This window comes from Rhinopithecus roxellana, chromosome 5 (genome assembly GCF_007565055.1).
Source record: "Rhinopithecus roxellana isolate Shanxi Qingling chromosome 5, ASM756505v1, whole genome shotgun sequence".
Lineage (NCBI taxonomy): Eukaryota > Metazoa > Chordata > Mammalia > Primates > Cercopithecidae > Rhinopithecus > Rhinopithecus roxellana.
The window spans coordinates 131,744,292-131,756,887 of record NC_044553.1 but is presented as its reverse complement, the minus strand read 5'-3'; the positions used below and the strand labels follow the sequence as shown (position 1 = coordinate 131,756,887).

The following is a 12,596-nucleotide window of genomic DNA, read 5'->3' as shown; positions in this document are numbered from 1 at the left end:
TTCTTCATAAACATCTCTATCCAGTAGGACATCACATAGTTTGCTCAATAGCTCTGTCTGGGTCTGTAATCCTTTTCAAACGACTAGTTAGAACTACCAAGTATGTAAGCAAGAGAGTGAACACTTCAAGTAAGAGTTGAGGAGCATCTCTAGGTAAAACCATTACTTCATAAAGAGCTCTGATTGGATAGACAGCTGGTAGATTTCAAACCTAAGGTAACAGCATTTCTCATTGTGGTGGGATGCCCCCCAATTTTATAATCACTTGAGGTGTGTTCCCGAAATGCACATTCTTGAAACCCCCAATCATATTAAAAATTCATAATCTGCATTCCAACAAGCCCATACCTATGCATACTGAAATTTGAGAATCAGTGCTCTAATACATCCACCAGAGTGTGTTTTACAGCGTTACCTAATAATTGCACTCATAGTCATTCAGAAGGCAACCAGGGTACATCACAGGTCACGAATGCTGCTGCAATCCGTGTTATACAGAACCCTCTGGTAACTAGTCCCTCCCTGCATCTCGACGGGGGGGGGGGGTCATTAAAATTACTTATATGTAAAGAGATACCTTTATCTACACTCTCCTTCCCATCACCCTTCCCACTCCAATACGCTCTTTTTGGAGAATTTCCTGCTCTTCGCCCTCCCTTTTCTCCTGTCAGAGTCCCTCCACCTTAACCCAACCTCCGATCCACCCCAGGCCGCCCTCACCCCAGGCCGCCCTCACCCCAGACCACCCCCCGCCAGGGCTTCTCTTTCGCCTGGGGCCCCTGACTCCACAGAGCTAGCATCAGCTACCGGCTCCCTTCCGCTGCTCAAGGACCCCCAGACCCTCAACACTCCACAGTCACCCTTTTCCACTCCCAATCTTCTCTCAGCTTTGGCTACGCGGCCCGAAAGGTACTCACCATTCCGGCGGTTGCTACTGTCACTGCTCTGGTTGCTAGGGCCCGCGGGGTCAGTGCGCGTGCGCACTTCTCGGCGCTCTCCGCCGAAGACCCATGCCCGGCAGCGGTCCTTTCTCTCCGCCCTCAGGGTGGTGCGAGCGGGGCATTGTGGGACTGCGTGGCGGCCGCCGGGGTCCTCCCGTCCGGCTGTTGCTGGCTGCCCTTTTGCTGCTCTAGGGCTTAACCGCGCACAGAGTGGTCAGGACCGAAAGCAGTTTCAGCTGATCTGTAGTAACTCGCCCGCCTAAGGTTAAAAACCTTAAAACGTCCCCCTAACAACTGCCCTTTTCATAAAATAATGTTCTTAATTCCTTTCCCCTACCGATGGCCTTTCCCACCCTTTTCCGGACGAGGGAGAATAAGCGGCTTACCGTAATTTATCTCTCCATCCCACTGAGAATACCAGAGCCAAACTCCACCGATTTTATGTTTCTTTACCCTGGATCCAGAGGCGCCAGAGGCGGCTAAAAGCTCGGTTCCACATTTTAAATATCACAAATTGTTGTTTTTAATCACCAAGGTGTCTTTTTTTCCCCTACCTACCAAATGAGCTAAAAATTAACAATAATAATAATTCATAGAGTTGACAGGGGTATGGAGAAGTAGGGACACACAAATACGCTGCTGTTTATAATTGATACAGCCTTTCTGGAAGGCTGTCGGCTGTTCAAAAACTTTTGCACCCTTTGTGATCCAGCAGTTCCACTTCTAGGACTTTATCCTGAGCACAGAGATGTATGTTCAAAGCTTTAATAGCAAAAAAACAAAACAAAACAAAACAAAAACTCAATTATCAACAAAAGAGAATTGGTGGCCGGGACTAGTGGCTCACGCCTGTAATCCCAGCACTTTAGGAGGCTGAGGCGGGAGGACCACTTGATCACTTGAGACCAGCCTGGTCAACATGGTGAAACCCCGTCTCTACTAAAAATACAAAAATTAGCCAGGTGTGGTGGCACGCGCCTGTAGTCTCAGCAATTCCGAAGCCTGAGGCACGAGAATTGCTTGAACCCGACGGGCGGACGTTGCAGTGAGCCGAGATCGCGCCACTGCACTCCAGTCTGGGCAACAAGAGTGACACTCCGTCTCAAAACAAACAAACAAAAAAAAAGAGAGAGAGAGAAAATTGGTGAGTAGTATTGAACATCCAATGCAATAATGTTCTTCCGCTAAAAAAGTACCAATGACTTGCTGAAAGGCATCTATTCACATCCAAAGATAGTCATATTTTAAGTAAAAATAGAAGTTACCAAACAAAATAGTTGGTACGATTTTCTTTTAAAATTATACATAGTGGCCTAGTGCAGTTTGTTCATGCCTGTAATCCCAGAAATTTGGGAGGCCAAAGTAAAAGGATCCCTTGAACCCAGGAGTTCGAGACCAGCCTAGGCAACATAACAAGACCCTGGCTCTATAAAAAATAAAAATTAGCCAGGCGTTGTGGTACACACCCATAGCCTCACGTGCTGGGGAGGCTGAAGCAAGAGGATCATTTGAAGAGTTTGAGGCTGAAATGAATTATAATTGTGCCATTACACTCCACCCTGGGCTACAGAGTCAGACCCTGTCTCTAAAACAAACAAACAAACAAACAAAAAAATTGGAAAAGCTATACATAGTACACACACACATAAACTTATATCTGAAAGGATATTATGAGGGTTTAATGTTTGCTGTGGACTGAGTGGTAGTATACCAAAATTCATATGTAGTGATCTGGTGAATTTACATTCTTTGATACTTACTGAGAGGTCTGGGGGGTACCTAAATTTTAAGCTTTAAAACCACAAGGGTCAATTTCTATGTTTATTAAAAAAAAAAAAAAACTGTCTATGGGACGATTGGATAGATTTCAAAATCTTGGTACACTTCACATAAAGAACATTTTGAGTTCCAGATTCTCAAAGGTTAAAAACATTCACACAGAAAATAAAAGAATTATATAACTTGGACTCTTCTTTTGTTCTTTCATATCCTCCAAAATGACAAAATAGATTCCAAAACCTGTTCACCAGAGAATGTGTGGGTCTGCTTGCTCTTATTTCAGGCCTGGATAAAAGAAGTTGAAAGAAAGTTTAAAAATAGTATTGAAGGCCAGGCGCCGTGGCTCATGCCTGTAATCCCAGCACTTTGGGAAGGCGAGGCAGGCAAATCACCTGAGGCCGGGAGTTCCAGACCAGCCTGACCAACATGGAGAAACCCCGTCTCTACTAAAAATACAAAATTAGCCAGGTGTGGTGGTGCATGCCTGTAATCCCAGCTACTCCAGAGGCTGAGGCAGGAGAATTGCCTGAACCCGGGAGGCAGAGGTTGCCATGAGCCAAGGTTGTGCCACCATACTCTAGCATGCGACAGAACGAGAACCTGTCTCAAAACAAAACAAAGGAATCCTTAATTTTTAAACATAAATGTGGACCAAACAAAAGAGAAGAAAAAATTGTCACATTTAAGAAATGAGTTAGAGATTAAGCAAAATAGCTAAAAGTTACATATCTTAAAATTAAAAAAAAAGAACTTAAACCCTAGGATAGGCACTAATTCTTAAGGTTGATTATATAATAGAGAGGTTTATCAATTCAAATTAGAATTGGCTGACTGGGTGCAGTGGCTCATACCTATAATCCCAGCACTTTGGGAGGCCAAGGCAGGAGGATGGTTGAGGCTGGGAGTTCAAGACCAGGCGGAGTAACATAGCGAGACCCCATATTTAACCAAAAAAAAAAAAAAAAAAAAAGACAGAAAATTTAGCGGGGCATGGTGGCGTGAGCCTGTAGTACCAGCTACTCAGGAGGCTGAAGTGGAAGAATCACTTGAGCCTGGGAGGTCAAGGCTGCAGTGAGCTATGATCATGTCACTGCATTCCAGCCTGGGCAACAGAGCGAGACTCTGTCTCAAAAAAATAAATAAATACAAAATAAAAATAAAATAAAATAAACCTTGACCAGGCATGATGGCTCATGCACTGCATTGCAGCCTGGGCAACAATAAACCTCTTTTTAAAATCTTTTTTTTTTTTTTTTGAGACAGAGTCTCACTCTATCGCCCAGGCTGGAGTGCAGTGGCCGGATCTCAGCTCACTGCAAGCTCTGCCTCCCGGGTTCACGCCATTCTCCTGCCTCAGCCTCCCGAGTAGCTGGGACTACAGGCGCCCGCCACCGCGCCTGGCTAGTTTTTTTTTTTGTATTTTTAGTAGAGACGGGGTTTCACTGGGTTAGCCAGGATGGTCTCGATCTCCTGACCTCGTGATCCGCCCGTCTCGGCCTTCCAAAGTGCTGGGATTACAGGCTTGAGCCACCACACCCGGCCGGGCATGGTGGCTCCTGCCTATAATCCCAGCACTTTGGGAGACCAAGGCACGTGGATCACCGGAGGTCAGGAATTTGAGACCAGCCCGGCCAACATGGTGAAACCCCATCTCTACTAAAAATACAAAAATTAGTCGGGCATGGTAGCGTATGCCTGTAGTTCCAGCTACTCAGGAGGCTGAGGCAAGAGAATCACTTGAACCCGGGAGGTGGAGGTTGCAGTGAGCCGAGATCACGCCACTGCACTCCAGCCTGGGTGACAAAAGCGAGACTCAGACTCAAAAAAAAGGAAAAAAAAATCTTACACAAAAACCCCCGAAATCACGAAGTGGTGTGTGTGAGTTTATACACACACACACACACACACACACACACCTTTTTTTCATTTTCTGGAGACAGTGTCTCACTTGGTTGCCCAGGGTAGATAGGCTGCAGTGTAGTGCTGTGACCACAGCTCACTGTAGCCTCAATCCCTCAGGCTCAGATGATCCTCCTGCCTCAGCCTCCCAAATAGCTAGGACTATAGGCATGTGTTACCACCCCCAGCTAAATTTTAAAATTTTTTGTAGAGACAGGGGTCTTGCTATGTTGTCCAGGCTGGTCTTGAACTCCTGAGCTCAAGCAGTCCTCCCACCTTGGCCTCCCAAAGTGCTGGGATTACAGGCCTAAACCACCTCACCAAAGCCTGTATTTTTTCTTGATGTTAATAATTGAAACTTGTATTCGATTTTTAAAATAATGTTAATTTTGGGGGAAACTATTTAATAATACTATAAATTAGGGCAACAACTCTTCAACCTCTGCCAAGAAGACCCCTCGCAAACCGCTTTTTTTTTTTTTTCAGATAAGAGTCTCACTCTATTACCCAGGCTGGAATGCAGTAGACCAATCATGGCTCACTCTAACCTTGGCCTCCCAGTTTCAAACAATCCTGCCACCTCAGCCTCTCAAGTAGCTGGAACCACAGAAGTGTGCCACCACGCCTGGCTAATTTTTTGTATTTTTGGTAGAGACAAGGTTTGCCATGATCCCCAGGCTGGTTTTGAACTGCTGAGCTCAAGTGATCTACCCGCCTCAACCTCCCAAAGTGCTGGGATTACAGGCATGAGCCACCATGCCCAGCCGCAAACCAGTCGTAAGCACAAGATTACTGATCAACCAAAATCAAAGTCTAATAATTAATATCGGTACCTTTCCCTTCAAATACGTAAAAACAAATGGCAACTGCAAAACTAAAACTAAATTAGAATGAGGACCAGAACTTTTAATATGTTTCAATTCTATACATTTTAAGTGTTTAGAATAAAAACTCAGAACTTCATCTAAGATAATTCTAACAAGTTAAAGCTCACCCACAAACTGTAATTAAGTTTTTGGTGGAGAAGGTGCAAGGGATAAACTCTGTCTTTCCCTCAGATAATTACATTGTCTACATGTGTAATTATCAGTTTGCAACTAGAACCTGGAACCTGCCTGTTTTAAAATATAATTTTAAACAAAAGTATGAAGGAAAGTTTCTAAAACTATACCAAGAGGGATAGTTTGGAGAATGAAAGCAAGTGTTTCTCAGTAATTAGTTGCCATTCTAAAGATAAATACCTTAGAGTTCCCAGCGCTTTTTCTGTAAAGATCCTGGAACAGGGTGCAGCTAGACACATATCAAAATCTGATTAACAGCAGAAAATATTCTGTGACTTCAGTCCACCACCAACTAGCCTCTGAGTCATCCTGTAGAATTCACTCTAGTCTCTGACTATTATGAGAAAATTATCATAACCAAATGGTTCCTCATCACAAAACCAGGGGCCTATGTGTATGTATTCACCCCTGGTCAAAACATACCTAAAACGGCCAGGCGTGATGGCTCATACCTGTAATCCCAGCACTTTGGGAGGCTGAGGTGGGTGGATCACTTGAGGTCAGGATCACTTGAGATCATTTGAGTCAGCCTGGCCAACATGGTGAAAACCCATCTCTACTAAAACACAAAAATTAGCCGGGCGTGGTGGGAGGCACCACTGTAACTTGGGAGGTGGAGGTTTCAGTGAGCCAAGATCAAGCCACTGCACTCCAGCCTGGGTGACAGAGCGAGACTCTATCAAGGAAGGAAGCAAGGAAGAAAGGAAGGAAGGAAGGGAGGGAGGGAGGGAGGGAGGGAAGGAGGGAGGGAGGGAAGATCTAAAACTTCTGGGACAGATATAGCAAACTAATAGTCATACACTGGCTTTTTAGATCTTTGGAAGTACAGAAGGTGGCAGGAAGAGTAGGTGGGAAAGATGGGTAAGTAGCAGCTTGAAAGCTGGCTTTCAGTTAGCAATTACCTTGAGTTAAAGCTCAAACAAACCAAACATGGAGAAATATGGATAGTTCCAAAACTGCAGGCTATGATGAACTTGAATTTAGCATTTTTATTTCTTTCAAAAGCTTGCAGATGACCATGAGAAGTTCAGATCTCAGTCATTTTTTGATAAAAATATTCAGTCTGTCTCTGGATTTGCTCTGAAGCATAACTAAATTTAAGTGTCTAGCCCAGCAAGGCTGCACATGCCTGTAATCCTAGCACTTTGGAAGGGTGAGGAGGGAGGATTGCTTGAGGCCAGGAGTTCAAGACCAGCCTGGGCAACAGAGCAAGACCCTTGCCACCTAAATAAATAAATAATACATTTAATTGTCTAGTTAGCTTTTACCCTAAGTGCAAGTGCAAAAACTCCAAGATCTTCCAAGACTCAATCTGAGCAATAGCATGAGCTTTGAGCTGCCCCCTCCCAAAATAGGTACCCTCAATACGGGATCCAGAGCTACAGAGAAAAAAGGACTATAAGGGGGAATCTATTTTGTGGCCAGCACTGGACTAGCTTAAAAGAGTAAAATTTGTCTTCCTATGTTCTTTGAGATGCTCCACAGCTATGTCAGTATAAACAGAGCTCTTCCAACGCCTGTCATCCTCTCCAACAATAAAAAGGAAATGGGCACTGGTTCTTTCCTTCTTTCTTGTTTGTTTGTTTGAGACAGAGTTTCGCACTGTAGGCCAGGCTGGAGTGCAGTGGCACGATCTCAGCTTACTGCAACCTCCACCTCCTGGGCTCAAGCAATTCTCCTGCCTCAGCCTCCCGAGTAGCTGGGATTATAGGCATGTGCCACCATGCCTGGCTAATTTTTGTATTTTTAGTAGAGAAAGGGTTTCACCATATTGGCCAGGCTGGTCTCGAACTCCTGACCTCAGGTAATCCACTCACCTCGGCCTCCCAAAGTACTGGGATTACAGATGTGAGCCACTGCGCCCAGCCAGCATTGGCTTTTTCAAGAGGGATACAGCTTTTTTGGTAGGTTTGTCCAAGGGGTCTTCCAGTGCTTCTTTAACCGTATACTCCTGAATCAGTGGCAAAGATTCTGTCTAGGTTAAAAGGCAGTCCTGGCAGGATCAAGCTACCACAGGTAGGGCGTAGCTGTGTTTGAGATGCAGCCATTGATGGTCATGACCACAGCTATATTTGGGAGAAAGCTAGCCATGGAAAATGCCAACTCTGCCCCTTTGCCTGAGCCAATCACTCCAATGTTTGGACCTTTGACCTGCAGACTGAAGAAAAAGAAGGCAAACACAGGAAAGAGACAAAGGAAAAATGAAGCATAATTGTTAATGGGATCACCAAAGTCCTCAATAAAGGAGAGTCTTTTTCTTTTTTTGAGACGGAGTTTCGCTCGTTGCCCAGGCTGGAGTGCAATGGCGCAATCTGGGCTCACTGCAACCTCTGCCTCCCAGGTTCAAGCGATTCTCCTGCCTCAGTCTCCCAAATAGCTGGGATTACGGGCATGTACCACCAAGTCGGCTAATTTTGTATTTTTAGTAGAGATGGGGTTTCTCCATGTTGGTCAGGCTGGTCTTGAACTCCCGACCTCAGGTGATCCACCTGCCTTGGCCTCCCAAAGTGCTGGGATTACAGGCGTGAGCCACCGTGCCTGGCCAGAAAGTCTTTCATGAAGTTATCAGACAGCTCTAGTATTTATTTATTTATTAATTCAACAGGTATTTGTTACAGATATTTTCCAACCCATTAGTAACACTTGCGTTATTCACTCTCTTCTGGAGTAATTCATTCATTTCTCTCATACCACTCACCTTTGGGTGACTTTGCACAAATTTAACTACCTCTTCAAAGTAATCTAAATTTAAGTCTTTCATGACTGGAGGTAGATCTTCATAGCTGAAAAATGGCAAAGCAGAGTAGCAAAACCTCAACGAGCCAGGAGACTTGCTCAAGATTCACTTAATCCTCCATCACCAAATATATCAATGAGACCAGGAAAAGGACCATCACCTATAACCCAGGAAAGGGAATGAATCTTGGGTTAGATGATAGAACATTTAATGGACTATAGTACCTAGCCAACATTTTCTAAATAAAAATTTGATCATATAATTTATCTTATTTTTAAAAAAACTACTTACTCACTTTGAAAAGAAAACATCTGTTTTGGTGGAAATGGATTTATTATTGTGGTTGAAATAGATATTTATTTGAGCTATTTTGAAGCTATAAATGTAAAAATTTTTTTTTATTTTTTTCCCTGTGAGTTAACCATGGTAAATGAAAATAAGAAAAGAAAGAAAGAAAAATCGCATCAAATATGTGGAAGGTGTTTTGGTTTGAAGTACAAGTCCTGATAAGTCTAAGCAAATAGTTATGCAGGCTTTGAGTTATGTAAGAATAAAAATCTCCTTTTTTTTTCTTTTTTCTTTTTTGAGACAAGGTTTCAGTCCCATAGTCCAGGCTGGAGTGCAGTGGCATGGTCTGGACTCATTGCAACCTCCACACCTCCCGGGCTCAAGCAATTCTTGTCCCCTACCGCACCCTGCTAATTTTTGTAGAGACAAGGTTTCCGCCATGTTGGCCAGGCTGGTCTCGAACTCCTGACCTCAGGTCATCCACCCACCTCAGCCTCCCAAAGTGCTGGGATTACAGGGGTAAGCCACTGTGCTGGCCAGATGTCTGCTATTGTTTGTTCGTTTGTTTGTTTGAGAGGCGGAGTCTTGCTCTGTTGCCCAGACTTAGGTGCAGTGGCATAATCTCAGCTCACTACAACCTCTGCCTGCCAGGTTCAAGCAATTCTCCTGCCTCAGCTTCCCAAGCAGCTGAGACTACAGGCGTGTGCCACCACGCCCAGCTAATTTTTGTATTTTTTAGTATAGATGGGGTTTCACTATATGTTGGCCAGGCTGGTCTCAAACTCCTGACCTCAGGTGATCTGCCAGCCTCAGCCTCTCAAAGTGCTGAGATTACAGGCGCGAGCCGCCATGCCCGGCTGGATGTCTGGTTTTTAGAATGAGATTTTTAAAGCCAGGTGCAGTGGCTCATGCCTGTAATCCCAGCACTTTGGGAGGCCGAGGTGAGCCGATCATTTGGGTCGGGTGTTGGAGACCAGCCTGGTCATCGTGGTGAAACCCCAAAAACCCTGTCTCTACTAAAAATGCAAAAAACTAGCTGGTTGTGGTGGTGCATGCCTGTGATCCCAGCTAGTCAGGAGGCTGAGGTGGGAAAACCACTTGAACCTGGAAGGCAGAGGTTGCAGTGAGCTGAGATCGGGCTGCTGCACTCTAGCCTTAGCGACAGAGTGAGACTACGTCTCAAAAAACAAACAAAGAATCAAAAAACAAAAAGAAACCCAGACATCCAAATTTAAAGGGCCCTTTGATTTCTCAATAAATTTAAGATACAGTTAGAGTCACCCAAATCCATAATTCAACAGGGATTAAACTATTTTAAAGGTCTAATGAAGGTGTACTATAAAGTGAACTACATGTGTGAAGAGATACTAAACTGTCAAACAAATATCCTCCCAACGTTGGTTTATTATTTCTCTTTCAACATTCGTATTGGGGATGTTTTATTCCTTCACTATTCCAAGAGAAGAATTTATCGGCCAGTTGTTTCCTGGTATTTTTCAGATATATTCCTTTGTTATTCCAATTAAAGTAAAAGTGGCTGGGCTGGGTGGTGAGATCCTGTAGTCCCAGCTACTTGGGAGGCTGAGGTGGGAGAATCGCTTCAGCCCCGGAGGGGAGGTTGCAGTGAGCCATGACAGCGCCACTGCATCTAGCCAGGGTGACAGACTGAGACCCTGTCTCAAATAATAATAATAATTTTTAAAAAGCCAGGCTCAGTTGTGTGTGCCTGTAATCCCAGTACTTTGAGATGCTGAGGTGGGAGGACTGCTTCAGGCCAGGAATTCAAGACCAGTCTGGGCAGCATAGCAAGACCCCATCTCTAAAAAAACAAAAAGGTTAAAATGAGGCCATGTACGCCTGTAATCCCAGCATTTTGAGAAGATGAGGTGGAAGGATCACTTGAGCCCAGAAGTTCGAGGCTGTAATAAGCTACCATGGTGCCACTGCACTCCAGCCTGTGTGACACAGCAAGACCTAGTCTCTAAAAAAATAAGAATTTAAAAAAGAAAGATGGCTGGGTGTGGTGGCTCACACCTGTAATCCCAACACTTGGGGAGGCTAAGGTGGGAGGATCACTGAAGCCCACGAGTTCAAGACCAGCCTGGGCAACGTAGGGAAACCCCGTCTCTACTAAAAATACAAAAAATTAGCCGGGTGTGGTGGCGGGCGCCTGTAGTCCCAGCTACTCGGGAGACTGAGGCAGGAGAATGGCGTGAAGCCGGAAGGCAGAGCTTGCAGTGAGCCGAGATCACACTACTGCACTCCAGCCTGGGCGACAGAGTGAAACTCCGTCTCAAAAATAAATAAATAAATAAATAAATTACCTGGGTGGCACATGCCTGCTGTCCCAGCTACTCTACTCTGAAGGCTGAGGTGGGAGGACGCTTGGGCTCAGGAGGTTGAGACTGCTGTAAGCAAACAAAAGCACTTAATGCTAGAAATTTTGCAACAATATTATGCTTAATATAGCAAACACACAGGGTGTATGCTCCTAAGGAATAGCGTATGCAGCACTAGGACTCTGGCAGGTGAGCGGCTGGCAGAAGAAAGGTGCATGAGCAGATGAAATTTAGATCCTAGCCACCATTTAGAGGAATGAATGTTCCACTTGATGTCTAGGAGACAAAATAAGGGATTAAGGAGCTCGCTTTGTTTTCAGATGACAAACCAGCTAGCAAAGCAAGCCAGCTTTCCTAAACCAGCCAGTCGATTCCCTCACTGTGCTGCCAGGCACTCTGCGGAAAAGGGCCCCGAACCTGATGGCAGCAGGAAGACCCCCCGCAGGCGGCCGGCTAGCAGGCGCGCGGCGCAGCTCGGGGATAGAGAACCAGCGCTGCACCTGGGCCGAGGCCAGCGCCGGATCCAGCGGCGCCGCCTACTGCAGCGGCGTTAGGTGGACGGTTACCTCCACTTTGAGGGGGTTTTTCAAGGCGGCCCTCGGCATGACTGAGGCATGGATCCTTCGAAGCGGCCGGCATGAGGCTCCACAGGAGCCCCATGGGCCACACGCCCGTGAAGTCGCCGCCCAGAGCCAGGTCCCTGGCCAGGGCCAGCCCCTCGCCGCTGTCCACCTCGTAGTGGACGAGGGAGTGGAAGAGGCAGCCTCGGTGGCGGACGCCCGACACTCTCAGGGTCACCCGCTCCCCGGAGCCCAAGCCTTCTGCTTTCATATCCGGGCGCTTGTCGGCCAGCCCAGTCTTGGGCGTGACTGTCAGGGTCGCGGCCTTTTGGGAGAAAAAGGACGATGTGAATATCGGCCTCCAGGTCTGGAGGGGGACTCCAGAGACTCGGAGCGCTGCCCGGGCCGCCCTCCACATCGTGCCGGGACCGTTGCGGCTTTGACCTCCGCCAACGTCGAGGCGGCCTGGCGCTGGCGGCCGAGGTTCCGCGCTGAGGAGGAGGGAGGAGTGGGACCCGGCCTGGCAGGGCGTGGCCCCGTGGGGCAAAACCCTGCAAGGCCACGTGATGGGACCTGGGCTGTTACCTGCGGCGCCACTTAGCAACGGGCTGCAAGAAGAGGCGACTTCGGAGGCCCCAGGGTCCTTTAAGCTCCTAGAGGTCCCGTGTGGAACCGTCTGGAAGAGGCAGGATCCCTTCGCGAGTTTACCCTGGACGTGTGGCGAATAAAAAGCATTTTTAACAGGAAGTGCCGGCCTCTGGCCTCCTCTGAATTCTCTCACTGGCCACCAGGGGTCACTATTCCCTAAACTTGATTGAAGGAGGCCAAGTGTGCTAGGCTCCGAACAAATTCCTTTCCTCCCTTTTAAGTAACCTTTGTCCTGGATTAAGAAAGCCTGTCAAGGTTAAAGTTTAAACGTTTCCGATGAGATACTGAATTGAACTATAAAATAGTAGAGATTGATAATAGAAACTGGTGGAGAGACACTTCCC

At 46.3% G+C, this 12,596-nt stretch overlaps 2 protein-coding genes across 5 annotated transcripts in view; both read right to left on the bottom strand.

The window, feature by feature from the left end:
- DNAL1 (dynein axonemal light chain 1) overlaps positions 1-11,079 on the bottom strand; it is a 52,082-nt gene extending 41,003 nt beyond the window's left edge. Inside the window, exons 1-4 of one of the 3 annotated variants that reach the window (XM_030931476.1) lie at positions 11,030-11,079; positions 8,379-8,577; positions 7,498-7,838; positions 918-1,135 (exon numbers count right to left, since the gene is read on the bottom strand). In XM_030931476.1, the coding sequence (XP_030787336.1) occupies positions 918-920 (3 nt within the window). In that variant the 5' untranslated portion in view covers positions 921-1,135; positions 7,498-7,838; positions 8,379-8,577; positions 11,030-11,079. Of the gene's footprint in view, positions 1-917; positions 1,773-7,497; positions 7,839-8,378; positions 8,578-11,029 lie in introns of those variants that run through there. The other 2 variants (XM_030931477.1, XM_010382607.2) reach the window with 2 other exon arrangements.
- Positions 11,065-12,183, bottom strand: LOC115897690 (acyl-coenzyme A thioesterase 2, mitochondrial-like). Of its 2 annotated transcripts, none has more exons than XM_030931478.1 (2): positions 11,611-12,183; positions 11,065-11,113 (listed from the first exon to the last, which is right to left on the bottom strand). In XM_030931478.1, the coding sequence occupies exons 1-2, from the start codon at positions 12,020-12,022 to the stop codon at positions 11,097-11,099; spliced, it is 429 nt and encodes a 142-aa protein (XP_030787338.1). In that variant the 5' UTR covers positions 12,023-12,183; the 3' UTR covers positions 11,065-11,096. The 2 variants fall into 2 exon arrangements, with proteins under 2 accessions (XP_030787338.1, XP_030787339.1); XM_030931479.1 differs by having other exon boundaries at positions 11,069-11,110.
- Positions 12,184-12,596: the final 413 nt, after the last annotated feature.

Coding starts and splice junctions, on each gene's coding strand:
- LOC115897690 (XM_030931478.1), bottom strand. CDS start 12,022: ATGTGGAGGGCGGCCCGGGCAGCGCTCCGAGTCTCTGGAGTCCCCCTC.